The 14929-nt window shown below is 31.0% G+C and overlaps 1 protein-coding gene across 1 annotated transcript in view; it reads right to left on the reverse strand.

Annotated features, from left to right (window-relative positions):
- Window positions 1-308: 308 nt before the first annotated feature.
- The window catches only part of Rat1 (5'-3' exoribonuclease 2 Rat1), a 97052-nt gene continuing 82431 nt past the window's right edge, over window positions 309-14929 (reverse strand). Inside the window, exons 31-34 of the mRNA XM_067263905.1 lie at window positions 13975-14135; window positions 771-837; window positions 490-607; window positions 309-424 (exon numbers count right to left, since the gene is read on the reverse strand). Of these exons, the coding sequence (XP_067120006.1) occupies window positions 371-424; window positions 490-607; window positions 771-837; window positions 13975-14135 (400 nt within the window). The 3' untranslated portion in view covers window positions 309-370. The remainder of the gene's footprint in view (window positions 425-489; window positions 608-770; window positions 838-13974; window positions 14136-14929) is intronic.

Below are 14929 nucleotides of genomic sequence, written 5' to 3' on the forward strand. Positions count from 1 at the left end.
CAAGTTTCCATCCATTTGGTAAATACTCTCCGAATGCCCTCTAAACACGCACGTCTCTCCCAAACCATCGAAACAGTCTCCTATAGGAAGAGGAATAGAGAAAGATGAAAAACTACTTAATGCTGTCTCCATGTCCAACTAATGGATGCGCCACAGGGAATGTGCTTGGGTATGGATGGGTTATTAAAGTTAAATCGCACAGATCCTACCGCGGATAGATATAAATGGATACTAAATACCCTTTCTACTCACCGGATCCTACATTCTACACAATATAATTATTACAAAAAAATAAAAAAATGATCGAAGACAAGATAAAAATGATTTATTATATATAACAAAACACATCCATGACGAATTTTGTTCATTTCTATCTTCGATAGTAAGTGGAATGGACGTTTGGGTACCGTGCACCAGCCGCTCCCTGCAAGAACAGAACGAGTTTAGGAAAGAAAATATGGCATAATTCAGCAATTATAAATGATTTACCGAATATGGTTGACGATGTTCGGGATATTGCTGATTTCTGGGATCCCAATGTGCCTGTGTCGAATAATAGGGACTGAACTGCTGACGATAAGGATCGGTCCACTGAGGCGAACCCCTACTGTAATAATAATAAAAAACAAAACCCTTTTACAGAGTTACAAATGAGATTTCTAACTTGCATCGCAGCTAAGTGGATTATTCGTAGCTTACTAACGAACCCACTTTTCAGGCTCTCCAAATCGCGATATGGTGAAAAACATCCTTTAACAAATCTAACTTACCTGGCTTCCGTAAGATAAGCCCAGGAATTTCTTGAGTGATTCGAGTATCTCGAATGCATGCTGTTATCTGAAAAAAAGGAAAGGGAAAAAATTGTTACTTATGGTACATAAGTCGAGTTCGTCATCAGAACCGCTTTAATTTCCGGACATTCGCGGACCTTATACACGTGTAAACAATGGTTGACCGCACACGTTATGACCGGTTGATATTCCGTATCGCGAGCCGTACTTTACGTTGAGTGTTCAGTAAACAGGTGTAACTGTAACATCACATAGTGTAGAGGTAAACGCACCTCTAGTTAACTTGTGATGGATGGAGAAGAGGGGTGGGAAGAGAAGCAATGGGGGGATACCAGTCCAGATGATGTGGACAGGGTACTGAGACCGTTGCTATGGTTACAAAAGACGGATCCACTTGAGGAAACAGTAGCCCGGACGGTTAGGACCCAAACCTAAAATGAATCATACAAATGAATGGGGTTGGTTGGGGATGCAGTGAGGGAGGAACCGTCTCAAGTGCTCTCGACATCTCTTTCTGGCTATGTTGTTGGGACAGTATGTACACGACAACCTGGAGTCTCTTCAGATCGAGGTTGGAGGGAGAGAATGAAAGAAAAGTATTTTTCTGTTTCTCAGTCAGGAGTTTGTGAGGGGGAGAGGAGAAAAGATGCGGAATTCATAAAATCAATTCTTGAAAATCAGAATACGGAAAACACCAGATTTTGAGGGGAATTCAACAACAATTCTGATAGAATGTAGCTTTTCCCCATAAATCCTTTGATTTAATCCTCGCATTTTTAATACTATTGTGTCGGCTGTCCCGCACCGAAACGGTAGGGAGTCTCGCTCTACAATCGAACGAACTACTTGTGGGTGAAGTGGGTCCTCGTCGACGAAATTTTCCACGCGGACAATGTGGACATCTGGGTGAAAGGGGACATATTTGATGACATGAATAAGTACTCGAATCGGAGGGTAAACAGGATCCTGTGGAGGATAGGACAATAAGGGCCAGCTGGCCACAGGATCCGCTTGTTAAAGACTAAACAAAATGACAAAAAGCTGTCACTGGTAATCCTTCGATACTGACTTTGACATTTCGGTTGGGTCAGGTATGTTCACGCCCATTTGCTAGCTGGCGTTGGCAATGATGAACTGCGTGGTCATCTGGCGTGGACGCAACCCTTCGTCATGGAAAGTAGAAGAGGGCACTTTCCTTACAATGCCTACACTGAACATGGGAGGATGGGGCGTGATCGCTTAATGGATTTAACCATTAAATTCGCTAATAGAACAAGTGATTATGGCCCACAAGATCATTAGGTAATTCCTTTAAAACCGAAAAAATAACTTTCGCTGCCATTACTGCTTGTCACTTATCATTTAATTATCAGTGTAACATTTAGTAATTATCATTTTCGTATTAACAGTATTTGATTAGTATTTGTCTACATTAAAACAGGTTCTGCATAACAAATTCGGAATTAGAAGGCAAAATAACGCATTAAGCTAGTCTGTAAAAGTATTTCAAATACGGTCTGTAAAAATTTATTAATAATTGATAAATAATTATAACATTTTCCAAGAAATTAACCACCACTATTTAATTATTCATAATTGATTTAACGAAGTTAAATTCTGTTAAATATAAAAATAAAATAAAGGAAAAGAAGCCACTTTATTGTCAGCTATTAAAATGCTTAAAACTTATATTCTGGAATTAATTTTATTAGTTGTAAATTACATAAAATATATTTAACAGCCCTTTATTTTTTGTCTAAGTTATATTATTGAAAACTGAAAGAAAAAACACATCTTCAAATAACTTGTTATTAGAATGTTTTAATAGTCTACAATATTAAACTTTCAAGTTTATAAAATAAATTCTGAAAAGAAAAAAAAAAATAAAATCCTAATTTTGATAAATTAAAACAGTAAATTTATGGAATGATATTCCATTTAACTAACAATGCACACACGTAGCATTACACAAATCACAGACAAGATACATTACAAGATATTTTAATGCTATGTCAGTGATGAAGTAAACATTTTGAATAGTCATATAAAAGATCCAAACAGACTTATTAACGATTTCTTAATTTTTTTTAAACTTTAACACAGCACGATCAATACTTCAAAATTACCCCAGAAAGCATAAGGTCACAGAGTAAATTTCATTATATACTTACATAATTAATTTATTGATTAATAAGAATATATTAATTATTTTATAAATTATTTTTATAAAATAAATTATTTATTATTTGCAGTTTTATGAAGAAAGTTGATCTTAACTTCTTGGCATTACCTTACTTTAAAGAATGTTCCAAATTCAAAAATAAAAAAACCTGTTAGACGTTTTGTTCCACATGAGTTAAAGACTACTAGTGATAATCATAGCAACAAAACAGCATTAGTGATTTTGATATAAAGAAGAATTTATAGAATCTTACATTCCTTCTGCAACCAGGAATGGAAAGGTGACACGTGTCCCATACAAGGTATTCGGACTCAAAATTTGAGAAATTCTTCTAACAGAAGGTTGCATTCAAAAAAAGAAAAGCGGGACAACGTACAGAGGGAAGCGGTCGCGTAGTCGGTGAAGTCTGATATTGGATCCCAACCACTTGAAGTACCACTCGTCCATGTAATGAAGTCGCAGTGAGATTATTAAATGGCTGCCGTGCAAGAAGACGGGTCTTGGTGCATGAACCCAATCTAGCGGCGTCGGATAGGCAAACATCCCAAAATCAATAGGAACTGTAGTAGAAATCGATTTGATCTTCATCTGTTGTTTGTGGAATGCAAAGACGGTTCGAATTGTGCAGTTTAAAAGAACCGAAGGAATCTGATTATACGCTCTGTATAGACAATACAGCCCGGATCCTCCAATTAAAAAAAGCTACCTTGGGAACGCGGCGCTAATGATGGGGGATCGGACAATGACTGGTACTGATGCTGTGGGTCTCCCGTATCAGATAACCGACAGATAAGTCACGAACCAACGATGTTAAGTAGCCCAATAGGATGCTACCAGCACATCCTCCTGGTCTGCTACAGACATGTTTGCACACAAACCATAGTCTCGACTTCGGTTAAGCGTCGAACAGAAGTGGATTAGTGAATCCAGAGAACACGGCCGATTGAGCTTCCGCCGGATGTAATTACGACTACGTAATTACCTTAAAACCGTTTGCTAATCCATCCACTTAAGAGTTAAGAGAGCCAATTAAATGAAAACCGCTCGGTGCGTATTGGAAACTGTTCTAACGTGCGCTATGTCATACGAAGTGTGTCTGACGTTTTTAATTACGGGAAGGCGACTGTAGTACTGTCGCCACTCGAACATTCGCTTGATGATTTGGGGGTCGTGTAACATCAGCGACGAGAGGTGAGAAGAGTCGTCTCAGTGACGGGATAAGAGCATCGGAAAGACCGTGGAGCCTTCCTGGTTATCGGGTGCACGAGTACCAGGCTGAGTACATCTTCACTTTTATGAACAACACTTGATTAAGACCGTCCGATCAGTCGTTTTACATCTCCGAGAACCTCGGGCGAAACCCTTACCTTTAGTAACTAGCGACATCTAGCGTCGCAAAAAAGAACTACGGATGCTGTACCCGGGATAGTCTATCGTACAGTACATCGTCCCACTGTCCTAACCAAAAATATAATTATTAATTAACAATGATCGACGCGAATGTGAATCGACTACTACTCTTCAAAGTATGGGCGCAGCAGAGCAGTTGGGGAAACGATAGGGAACCAAGTGACTCACGTTCTACAGACGATTCTTATGGGGGAGGAGACGGGTACATGATGTTGCTAGCCGTCCGATGAATGGACCTGCAGACGTCTGGTTAGCAACGGCATGTACGGAGGCTTTAGCCAGGTCCCCGGGTGCCGCTTGGAGTGGCCACTTGTGCCCGGCTCACGATCGATGAAGGCTAGGGACGATTGGTTCGACGAGGCACGTAGCCACAGCAGTGACTATTTTATGGAAACATCGTCGCAAATTAGCTGTATAAAGGGCAATTAAAGACTTCCCGGTGGATACTAATTGTCGCACACCCGCGGGATACTCGGGCAGAAGCTTCTTTTTTTCCCCTCTTTAATAATTGGATAGAATTCTTTATATGGAGAAACAGACATGGTCTATAATAAACAGAAGAATCCAGTCTAAATCCAACTGGGATGTTCGATTGCCAAAATAAACACGGGACTGACTAGGATAGTGACCTGTTCTGTCCTAAGTAACGGAACAATGGTTGGTGGACGGGTGAATGAAAGGAGAGAGTGTGAGCGCTGAACAAACACCCCCACTCCTTTCCCCCGCCAGTGGACGAGGTAAAGACAAACAGGTCAGTCCACGCTATGAAAGATCCTTATTTGTGTTCCGAGCCAATGACGGAGGTGGACCGTGAAGTACAGTGGGTTCTCTAGATTTTGTATATCATCCTAATAGAAAGAGCATTGAAGCAACACTTAAATAAATTATTCATTTGGATATATTAACTACAAATAATTTTTAGTGTTAATCAATCATTTAATTAAATATATTATAACAAAAATATAAAAGTTTAATTTTATTTAAACTAACTAAAATAAAAATAAAACATTAGCTAGGAGAAACATAATTTCAACTCAAATAAAATCATTTTAATACTGATTGCTGTTTATATCACTTTCTATAGAAGTTCATAAAAAAATTAATTTTTTAGATGTCTCAAGAATCCAATTATTTTGAGAAAAATAAAAAATTTCTTTCTAAACTCCAGGAGATAAACCAACCATTTTTATTAAAAGTAAATTGTTCTAAAAATAAAAAATGCCATTTTATTCAGTTCAATGGCTTCAATTATCTAAGAACAAAAAAGTACTTAAATACAGTAAGTTGGATCTAATTTGAATAATAAATACAGGCAAATAAGAAATGTTAACAACAAAAAAATAATGATAAAGTGAAAAAACAGTTATAAGTTTTAAATTTTCAAAGATATTTGTAACTTATTAACATATAAGTATTTATCAGAAAAATGATATAATTCAATTATTTCTACCAGTAAAAATTTAAAAAAATCATCTTTATAAAAAGAATTAATTCCATAATATATCAAATAAAAATTATATATGAAACTGACTGACTAAAATGAATTTCTAAAATGATTAATTTTGTATTATTTATTCTGTGAAATTATATTTAATCACGAGTTATTACATTTTAAAAATTAAATCAAAAATAATAAATTCTTCTGTTATTATTAGCATGCATTCATTTGAATTGTTATTGAAAAGTCTATAAGATATAATAATGCTGTCAAATACAAAAATACATAGCTACTTCTCTTTAAAAATATTCTGCCAGTATTGTGAACTAAATGAAAATGAATATGGAAAAAAACAAATTCTATTTTTAATATCTATTTTCCTCTATTTAATTAAAAATTTTTCAGTGATTTCATAACTGCTAATATTCATACATTGAATATTCAAATATACCCTTAAGGGGAAAATTTATGCTAATGATTTTAAATCAACATAAGTTTTGAACAATTTAGTTTAAATCAGTATAAACCATTGCTTTTAATTAAATTTGTACTGATTTAAATCAAATATAATAAAACTACAAAAATAACAATTAAATCAGTATATTTATTACATACGTTTGGGTAATCAAATATTAATCATTTAAACATTAATTATTTGATTACTCAAAAAAATAATTAAGTATTATTTATAATTTAACAAATTTTATGTAATCATTTTTAAAACACATTTAAAATATAACTTCTTTCTTCTTGTTTAATTAACAAAAGAAATTTTTTCCTTCAGTCAATAAGAAATTAAGTTTCTTCCCATTATCTATCAGCAAATAAAGAATCAAGTTAGGCTTCTCTTTATTATTGTTTTATGTGTATCTTAAAAATCAAAAACTTTCTACAAATTTAAAAAAAAGTACTAATAAACAAATAATGTTACAATACATTATTAATAAAGCTATTTTCTTCAATTTATAAAAATGTAATGTAAAAAACTAACAGATGTAATAAAACATAAACAATTTAAATATATATTAATTTAATTTAATCTACATTACACTGTAATTTTGTATTACATTAAGATTTCAATCTAGAATATCAAATTATTTCTTAAAAATAGTGCATGTATCACAAAGAAAATAATTTAATCAATAATTTAAGTTATTAATTTTCATAAGTTAAGTTTCTTTGAAAATGTTAGCATTAATGCAAACAATTTAATCAAGTTGATTAAATTATTTGTTCCATAATTTGTAATTTTTCAGGTCACATTTATGATATTCTGTTATATTTCATTCCATCAATTAAGTTACTTATTTAGAACACACAGTATTTACAATAAGATTAAATATTAACCCCCAATCAATATCTTTATTAGTGCCATCTATCATCGAATATTGTAAATATTAAATAAAAAAAATTATTTGTTATAAAATATTTAATAATAATATTTTATTTTTTAATACACTTGAATCCAAACCCTCTTAGACTCATTTTTATTTTTTAATCTTAATAATAAGAAAATGGTATTAAAACTACAAAAATTAAATCTGTATTATATATTCTATGTTGATTAAATCAGCAGCTGAAGTCATTAATTTCATACTTTTTTAATATTCATACATAGTATACTGAAAACATATGAATAATCATTTAAAAGAAAAATTTTAAACAACTAAATATAAATGATATTTTTCTAGCTAATCCTGATTATTTTAATTTAGAAACAACTTGGTTAATAAACCAGTTAATAACTAGAGAAACTTTCTGTTTGAAGTATCAGTAAATATGTCCCCAATATCTTATCTTATTGATCTTAATAATTAGGTAATTTAGTTTAATTTGATTAATAATTTAAAATTTAGAAAAAATTCCTATCTCCAGAATCTAAAAAGTCTGAAATTAAATCTGTAACATAAAAGCACATTGTTCAATTACACCATCTAGATGCTTCAAGATGACCTTTTTTCAAAAACATACAATCCTAGGCTGCATATTTTCAGTTCATAAAGGCTTATCAACTTTGCCAAATTTGAAACCATGTCTTCTTATTTATTTTATTTATTCAGCACAATGGAGTGCAATTGATAGGACACAAGGCATTTATTACATTATTTATTCATTGATATGCTTATTAACTTATTAACCTGAAAATTTTTTTATTGTGTCTAAACAAAATTTAGATGTTATTACTTTATTTTATTTTAAGCATAAGGTAAATTCATAGTGATTAGAATTCTTTAATATGTTTGCTTGTGATAATATATATGAAATTACGTAATATGGGCAGGATAATGAAGAAACCTAAGCCAAAAAGCACCTGTATGATTTGGAATTACATATTTAAAAATAATAAATTTATCCAATCAGTTCTCATTCTTTCTTAATGAATTAATTATGTCATGTTTAACACCAAAAACAATAATTGAAAGCAATAAGTCAATTCTGAGGTAAGATTTACATGTTATGAATGTTCTATATTAAAACTTATTATCCAATAAATTTTTCAATAATCATTATTTTTTTTAAAAATGTGGTTTTGAAATATTTTATTATAAATATTTATTGAAGAATTTTAATATTAAAATTGGCAGAACTGAAAATTTAATTTAAAATTATTGATATGTAGCACATAAATCAAATGCATCGATAAAAAAATTTTAATATTTATTAATATAAAGTTTTTTAAAGTCTTATATTAAATATTGAGAGCTTTCGCTTATGGTTTTCTTCAACACAATAATTAATAGAAGAAAGTTAAATAAAATTAAAGTACAGTACATAATCCAATTATACTTAAAAATAATTAAATTTCATGTTTTATGTTTAATATATAAAGTATTAATAAAGCATACATTATGTATGTTGTGTATTAAATATAAAATAAAAATGTTGATATATCTTAAAAAGTATTAAGATATTAAAAAAGATCTTAAAAGTAATCCTAATTCTAATGTTAATGTTTTTTATTTATTGTTTGATGATGCTTATGATGATAAAAGCAGATACAGTAGAGCATCGGTTATCCGACCCCCGATTAACCAACTTATCGGTTAACCGACCGCGTTCTAGTCGGCAAATTCAAATGTCCGCTAGTGATGTGGCACTACAATATTTGGTTATGTCTTGGCTACTTTAATATTATTTTTGTTAAATTTTTGCATGTTTTAGCTGGCAGCACTGGCTCGACCATGAAAGGGAGGCTAGTATTTAAACCAGGCCTAATACACTATACTAATAATGTATTTTTTCATACTTTTCGGTCATCCGACTTTTCAGTTATTCGACCAACCCCAGTCCCCAATTAAGTCGGATAATCGATGCTCTACTGCAGTGTTTCCCAACCTTTTTTGTGCTATGCCCCACCTAAGCCTTTCAAAAATTCTTATGCCCCCTAACATATACACAATTTTTAATATTCGAAAATTGAAATTGGTTTTAGGAAGAAATCACTAGGAAATTATTGAGAAAACACAGTAAGTAAATTTTCAAAACATATAATGGAGAACTGAAATTCAAGTACAGTGTACAAAATAATTTTAATGAAAGATTTTCTATAATATTTTAATTATTAGTAATTATTTATTATTTAAATTCAGTGAGACACTTGCTCTCAATGCTTGCTGCAGAGAGATTTTATGTCAGGTTCCAATTTAGTTAACTTTAGTCTCGAGTCTTCACGTTTAGTTATATCCGGCCGATTTCTTTTTTTTTTAGCAGCAAATCATTTATGGCACTAAATCCGCATTCGGATAAATATGAAGATGGAAAAGGTAACAATAGTTCTTTTGCACAATTGGTTGCATTTGGATATTTGTTTTCGGTTTCCTCACAAAGCCATGCCATTGCACCTTTTATATTAAATAATGTTTTAATTGACTCATTATTTTGCATTTCTGCGAGATCTTCTTGGTACTGCAAATTTGAAATATCAGACAAATCCACTAACATTGGCTGCATCATCCAAGTTGGGAAATCAATTTTTTTCAAATCGGAAAATCTTTCTTTTAAATCAGCCAATAAAATTTTCAGATGATCGACAATAACAAGTATAGCGGTATCAGTAACTTCACACTTTTGGAGCCAATGAAACTTATCAAAATTTTTGTTGTAAATATTTGTGACATAATTCAATAAAGGTAATGAAACCAAATATCTTCACTTTTGCATCGACAAGAATTTTGGTAAGTTATAAGTATGGCCTCACTGTCTCTCAAAGTCGATTCATCCATTTGCGCCAAGAATTGTCTTGATTTCAGCTTTTCGACAAGTTGTTTTTCAATATCCTCACTCATTTTGTCTATTCTTCTGCTAACAGTATTGTTACTTAGTGGCATAGCTTTAACATCTTTGTCATCTTTGTCCAGAACCGTTTTAAGAAATGCTGATATTGATGGTTTGATTAAATTCTTCCCTATAGTATGACTTTTCCCAGATTTAGTGATGAGTAATGAAATTTGATAACTAGCCTCCAGAGTACGATTGATAGTTTCTTTATGAGCAGCAAATAGGCATAGAGGCTTTAATGTTACTCTTTTTTCAAAATCTTTCTTCAAAATTTGAAAGTAATTTAAATCTGAATTAATATGAGCATTGTGTTTTGCCTTCAAATGTGCCTCAAGACGACCTCGTTTCATTGATTCGTTGGTCAAGCATCGTTGGCATAAAAGACAAAAAGGTGACCGTTCATCGTGGACAGCGGGTCATAAAACCAAATTTTAAATATTTCTCCGAATACTGATGAACTTTTTTTCTCGCTCGCACCACTTATTTCCTTATGGGCTAGAAAAATGTATATAAAATCAATTAGAAACTAAAAAAAGATAATATGATGTTGGATTCATGTGAAATGGTGTAGAGCTGTAGACCGACAAAAGAAACACGTTTCAAAGACTATGTGACAGTATGGTCAACAAAGTAATTTATTTTGCATAAATGTACAGGTTTTATTTTATATTCCAACTCCACGATATTATAAAATAAGTAACAATAGTACAGTGCAAACAACATATACCGTTTGCAACAATATAAAAACTATAACTAAAACTTATGTACTAACTTAAAACTAGCGATAGAAAAATTAGTAGGAAAAAGATAAGATAGGAAATAGAACATAGAAAAGATTGGAATACATGGGTTTTTTCTTGCTGAACTCTACAATCTCTGGGTAGGATACCACGTTGGACATTTTTGGAAGGTCTCTCGTTGTCGTGTTCGTTGAAGTTTCTCTTGCACTTTTCCGTCATTGCCAAATGTGACCTGGAACAACACAACTCGTGTCTGTCCACCTTGACGTCTGGCAAAGAATGTCCTTTCTCCTCTTTCACCAGCCTCGGGGCCTCGTTTATCTCTTTGTTCTCAGTGGTTCCCAGAATTGTTAATCCCACCCCAAGGGAAAAGGGTTATAAACGAAAGTTCTAGAAGGAAAGGGAAACAAAGAAGAAAGAAAACTAAAACTAACTTAAATCAATATTTACAATAAATATGGCGTACAGCAGCTATACGGTTAACTTAAACTCTAAACAAGTCCATTTTGAATTGCCCCCCTTAAAGATCAAATTGCCCCCTTGTGGGGCGAGGGCCCCACGTTGGGAAACACTGCTCTACTGTAATTAGATTTATAGAAAATCATATATTAGAATAAAAAATAGTTTTTATAATGGTTAATCTTTTTAACAAGCTACATGCAGTTGTGTTTGCTCAAAGAATTTGACAGCATATAAGGCAAATTTATATATATAAGAATAGTGATTGATAGAACTAGAGAACTAGAAATGACAATAGTCCGTCAGCGCTCACAACCGTCTTGATAGAGCAACAATGTTCCTCGTAACGTCTTTCGTCCTTTCTTACTTTTGCACCGTCACCAACTGTCGTTTTTTCTCACTTCTCCACTTACTAGTTCTCACTCCCTCGTTCTCCTCATCTCCTGCAACCCCTCATAAATCTTAACGGTTTAGGAATGTTACTCGTCCAAACCCCACATATATATATATAATTTGTGTCTTATATTGTCCTTGTTAAAACTGCCCTGTCTTACATATGAAGTTGTGATCTCCCATAGGCTAATGAATTTCTCAAACTGCCTTCAGTAAGCTACAGGTAGATATACTAAATTTTTGCTTTCTAAATATTTGTGCTGAAAGAGGGAACATTGTCTTATATGCCATAAAATATGGCAATTGGAAACATTTTAAATTAATTTCATTTTTTCACCATCAATTCACATTACACACAATATCTTTTGTATCTTTAAAACACTCTCTTTGACTTGGTTTCAAAGAATAAGAAACAGCCCAAAGATGATAGATTAGAGAAATAAAAATAAGAATTTAGTTTTGTAATCATGTGCTCTGCCAAAATCATAATTACTAATGTTGAATAAGGATGAACATTCCAAAACAGTAAGAATCAATTTATTTTTTCTGAAACTAAGAATTTATTTAGTGAATTATTTCATCAGGTGATTCAAAACAGCTGTATCATATTCCTTATTTATTATCTGACCTAGTAGAATAGTCTTCATAAATATTTCCTCTGCTTGCAAAGAGCACTATCAACCATCATCATTTTGAATTTTGAAGTCAAAATGTTTTGTTTTCAAAAACTTGATGGTTGTCATTCCTGATTTTATCATTGTTTAAAGATTATGTTTAAGATGCATTTTTACCCCAAAAGAAAATTTAAAATTTGTCTTTGTTCTATTATTAAAAATGACAATTTTCACATATATTTATTCAAACTGCTATTATATAGTGAATATGTATTAGCTTAAAAAACAGTTGTTTCAATATCTGGGATCATCCATAAATTACATAACACTACTTTAATACTTTTCAACTACCACACCACACCCTTGTAATGCTGTCACACATACCCATCTCCCAAAATTAAACATATATCCTCAAACAACCCTTTTAATTGTACTAAGAAATAATACACAATAAGCAGGTACTGAATGTTATATTATTAATTACACATATAACATAAATTAGTGGCATAAACAGTAAAGAACAAAAATAATTCATTCTGTTATCCAATGTCAATACCCTAGCATTACATATGTTTTTGTAAACACCATCAATCTTTGTAAAACATTGTAATAACAATTACCTGCACATCCACCCACAGCTTCATTATATAATTTAGGGACAACACCTCTTATTAATTACTGTATATACAGATTTTGAAATAATACGTAACAATTATATTATAATACTGAATTAATTTCAAACTCAAATTAAAATAATAGAAATATCTTCCTGTCAGGTAGATGAATTAGATAACATTTATATACCATATTTACTCACATATAGGACAAGGTGTGACTTTAAAGATAAAAATAAAGAAAATTAGTTATATTAATACAATTTAATTTTATTTTGTTTAATCACAAATAAAATGTCAAATGCATGTAAATGCACACATTGTTCCACAAAAATTACTGGAATTTTAAACTTTAAGGAAAAATCTTGTAAAATTGACAACATAATTTCTTCACGTAAAGCTCGACAATTGGGAACCTCTTTTGCTAATTCTTAACACTCTTCATCGATTACACTTATGAGTTTCTCCGAATTCTGATTTCCAAATAATCATTTGTTTTCATGTGGGAATGAATTAAAACTTATAATTTTAATCCTGTGTAATTTTGGAATTCAATTCAAAAGCTTTGCTTTTCCTATTGCTATTCATCTTTACTCCTGACAATGTACAAGAACGATTCAAACGACCCAGATAAAATACTTTTGTTTTTAAACACAGAAGGTGAGAATCTGGTAAAAAAATGCAAATACACAGTTCACAAAAATTATTTCAAAAATGAAAAGAATTCTTTGCTTGTGTGTGTAGGACGATCTAGTTTTTGAAGCAGTGAAAAATGAATAAAAACCTTGTCTTATATGCGAGTAAATATGAATATTTAATATTTCAGAATATTTATATATTCTGTATATTTATATATATTAGTATATATTTCAGAATTCCAATATATACAGTTTAACAAATATTTTTATAAAAATTAAAATGTTTTGTTAGTTCTCATATATCATTATCACTACCATCATATTCCCAATTAAAAAATATGAAATTTAAATTTTTTTGATATTATAATAAAAATTTAAAGTTTTATAACTGATAAAAAAATTACATTAGATACTTACTTGCATTATAACTATTATACATATTTCTGTCTTCTTCATAATAAGCAGAATGATAATGAGATCTAGAATTATTTCGATACTGATTCCTTCCTTGTGATCGAGAATCATATGAGGGAGGTACTGCATTATAAAACTGTGCTCCACTTTTTGGTAAATGCCAACTAAAGAATAAATAAAAGAATAAAAATTATCGAAAATAATCAACATTTATTTAAAATTTTGAAAACAAATTCATTCTTTTTACTAGAATCTCTATAAGAACTTCTAAACACAACAAAAGTTAAAAATGTTATTTGTATTTAAAATCCTAATCTTTGATATAATGATAAAGCCAAAGTTAAATATTTTATTTATTGAAAATAAAAAGAAGAAATATTAAGAAAATAACATCTTATCAGGTTAATTCTCATCATCATATGAAGGTATCTTAATTTTAATGATAATTTCATACAACTTTATAAATAAAGATTTATCACTAAAATTTTAGAAATCTTTCAATACAAATATTTTTCACATTATCTATTTTTACACCAAAACTTTTATTTTTAAACTAATCATCACAATAAAATCTTTCTATATATCTTATTTTAGCAAAATATTACCTTTTCCTACTTGTTTCAATTACAGCAATGGCTGTTTAAATAAATAACACACTATTTTAAAACAATCAAAAAATGTTGAAGAAAATGTATCTTGAGGGACCAGTAAGAATTTACAAAATTTTTGAAATAGAGGTTGATCACCAATTTTCAAATACAGTAACCTCCCACTAACTTAAACAAATTTTTTTTGAAAAATTACACAGTAATTTAAAATTTCTTAACAATAGAAAACTTATAATTAACAAGGATTTTTCAATATCTGGAAGTCTTTGGGATTTCAGGCATTATATTTTTCTAGTCAGTAAGTCACTAAAGACTGTATATTGCTGATACTGGATTCCAGTAACGTACAA

The sequence above is a fragment of the Centruroides vittatus genome, unplaced genomic scaffold (genome assembly GCF_030686945.1).
Source record: "Centruroides vittatus isolate TY-2023 unplaced genomic scaffold, ASM3068694v2 contig_18, whole genome shotgun sequence".
Taxonomy (NCBI): domain Eukaryota; kingdom Metazoa; phylum Arthropoda; class Arachnida; order Scorpiones; family Buthidae; genus Centruroides; species Centruroides vittatus.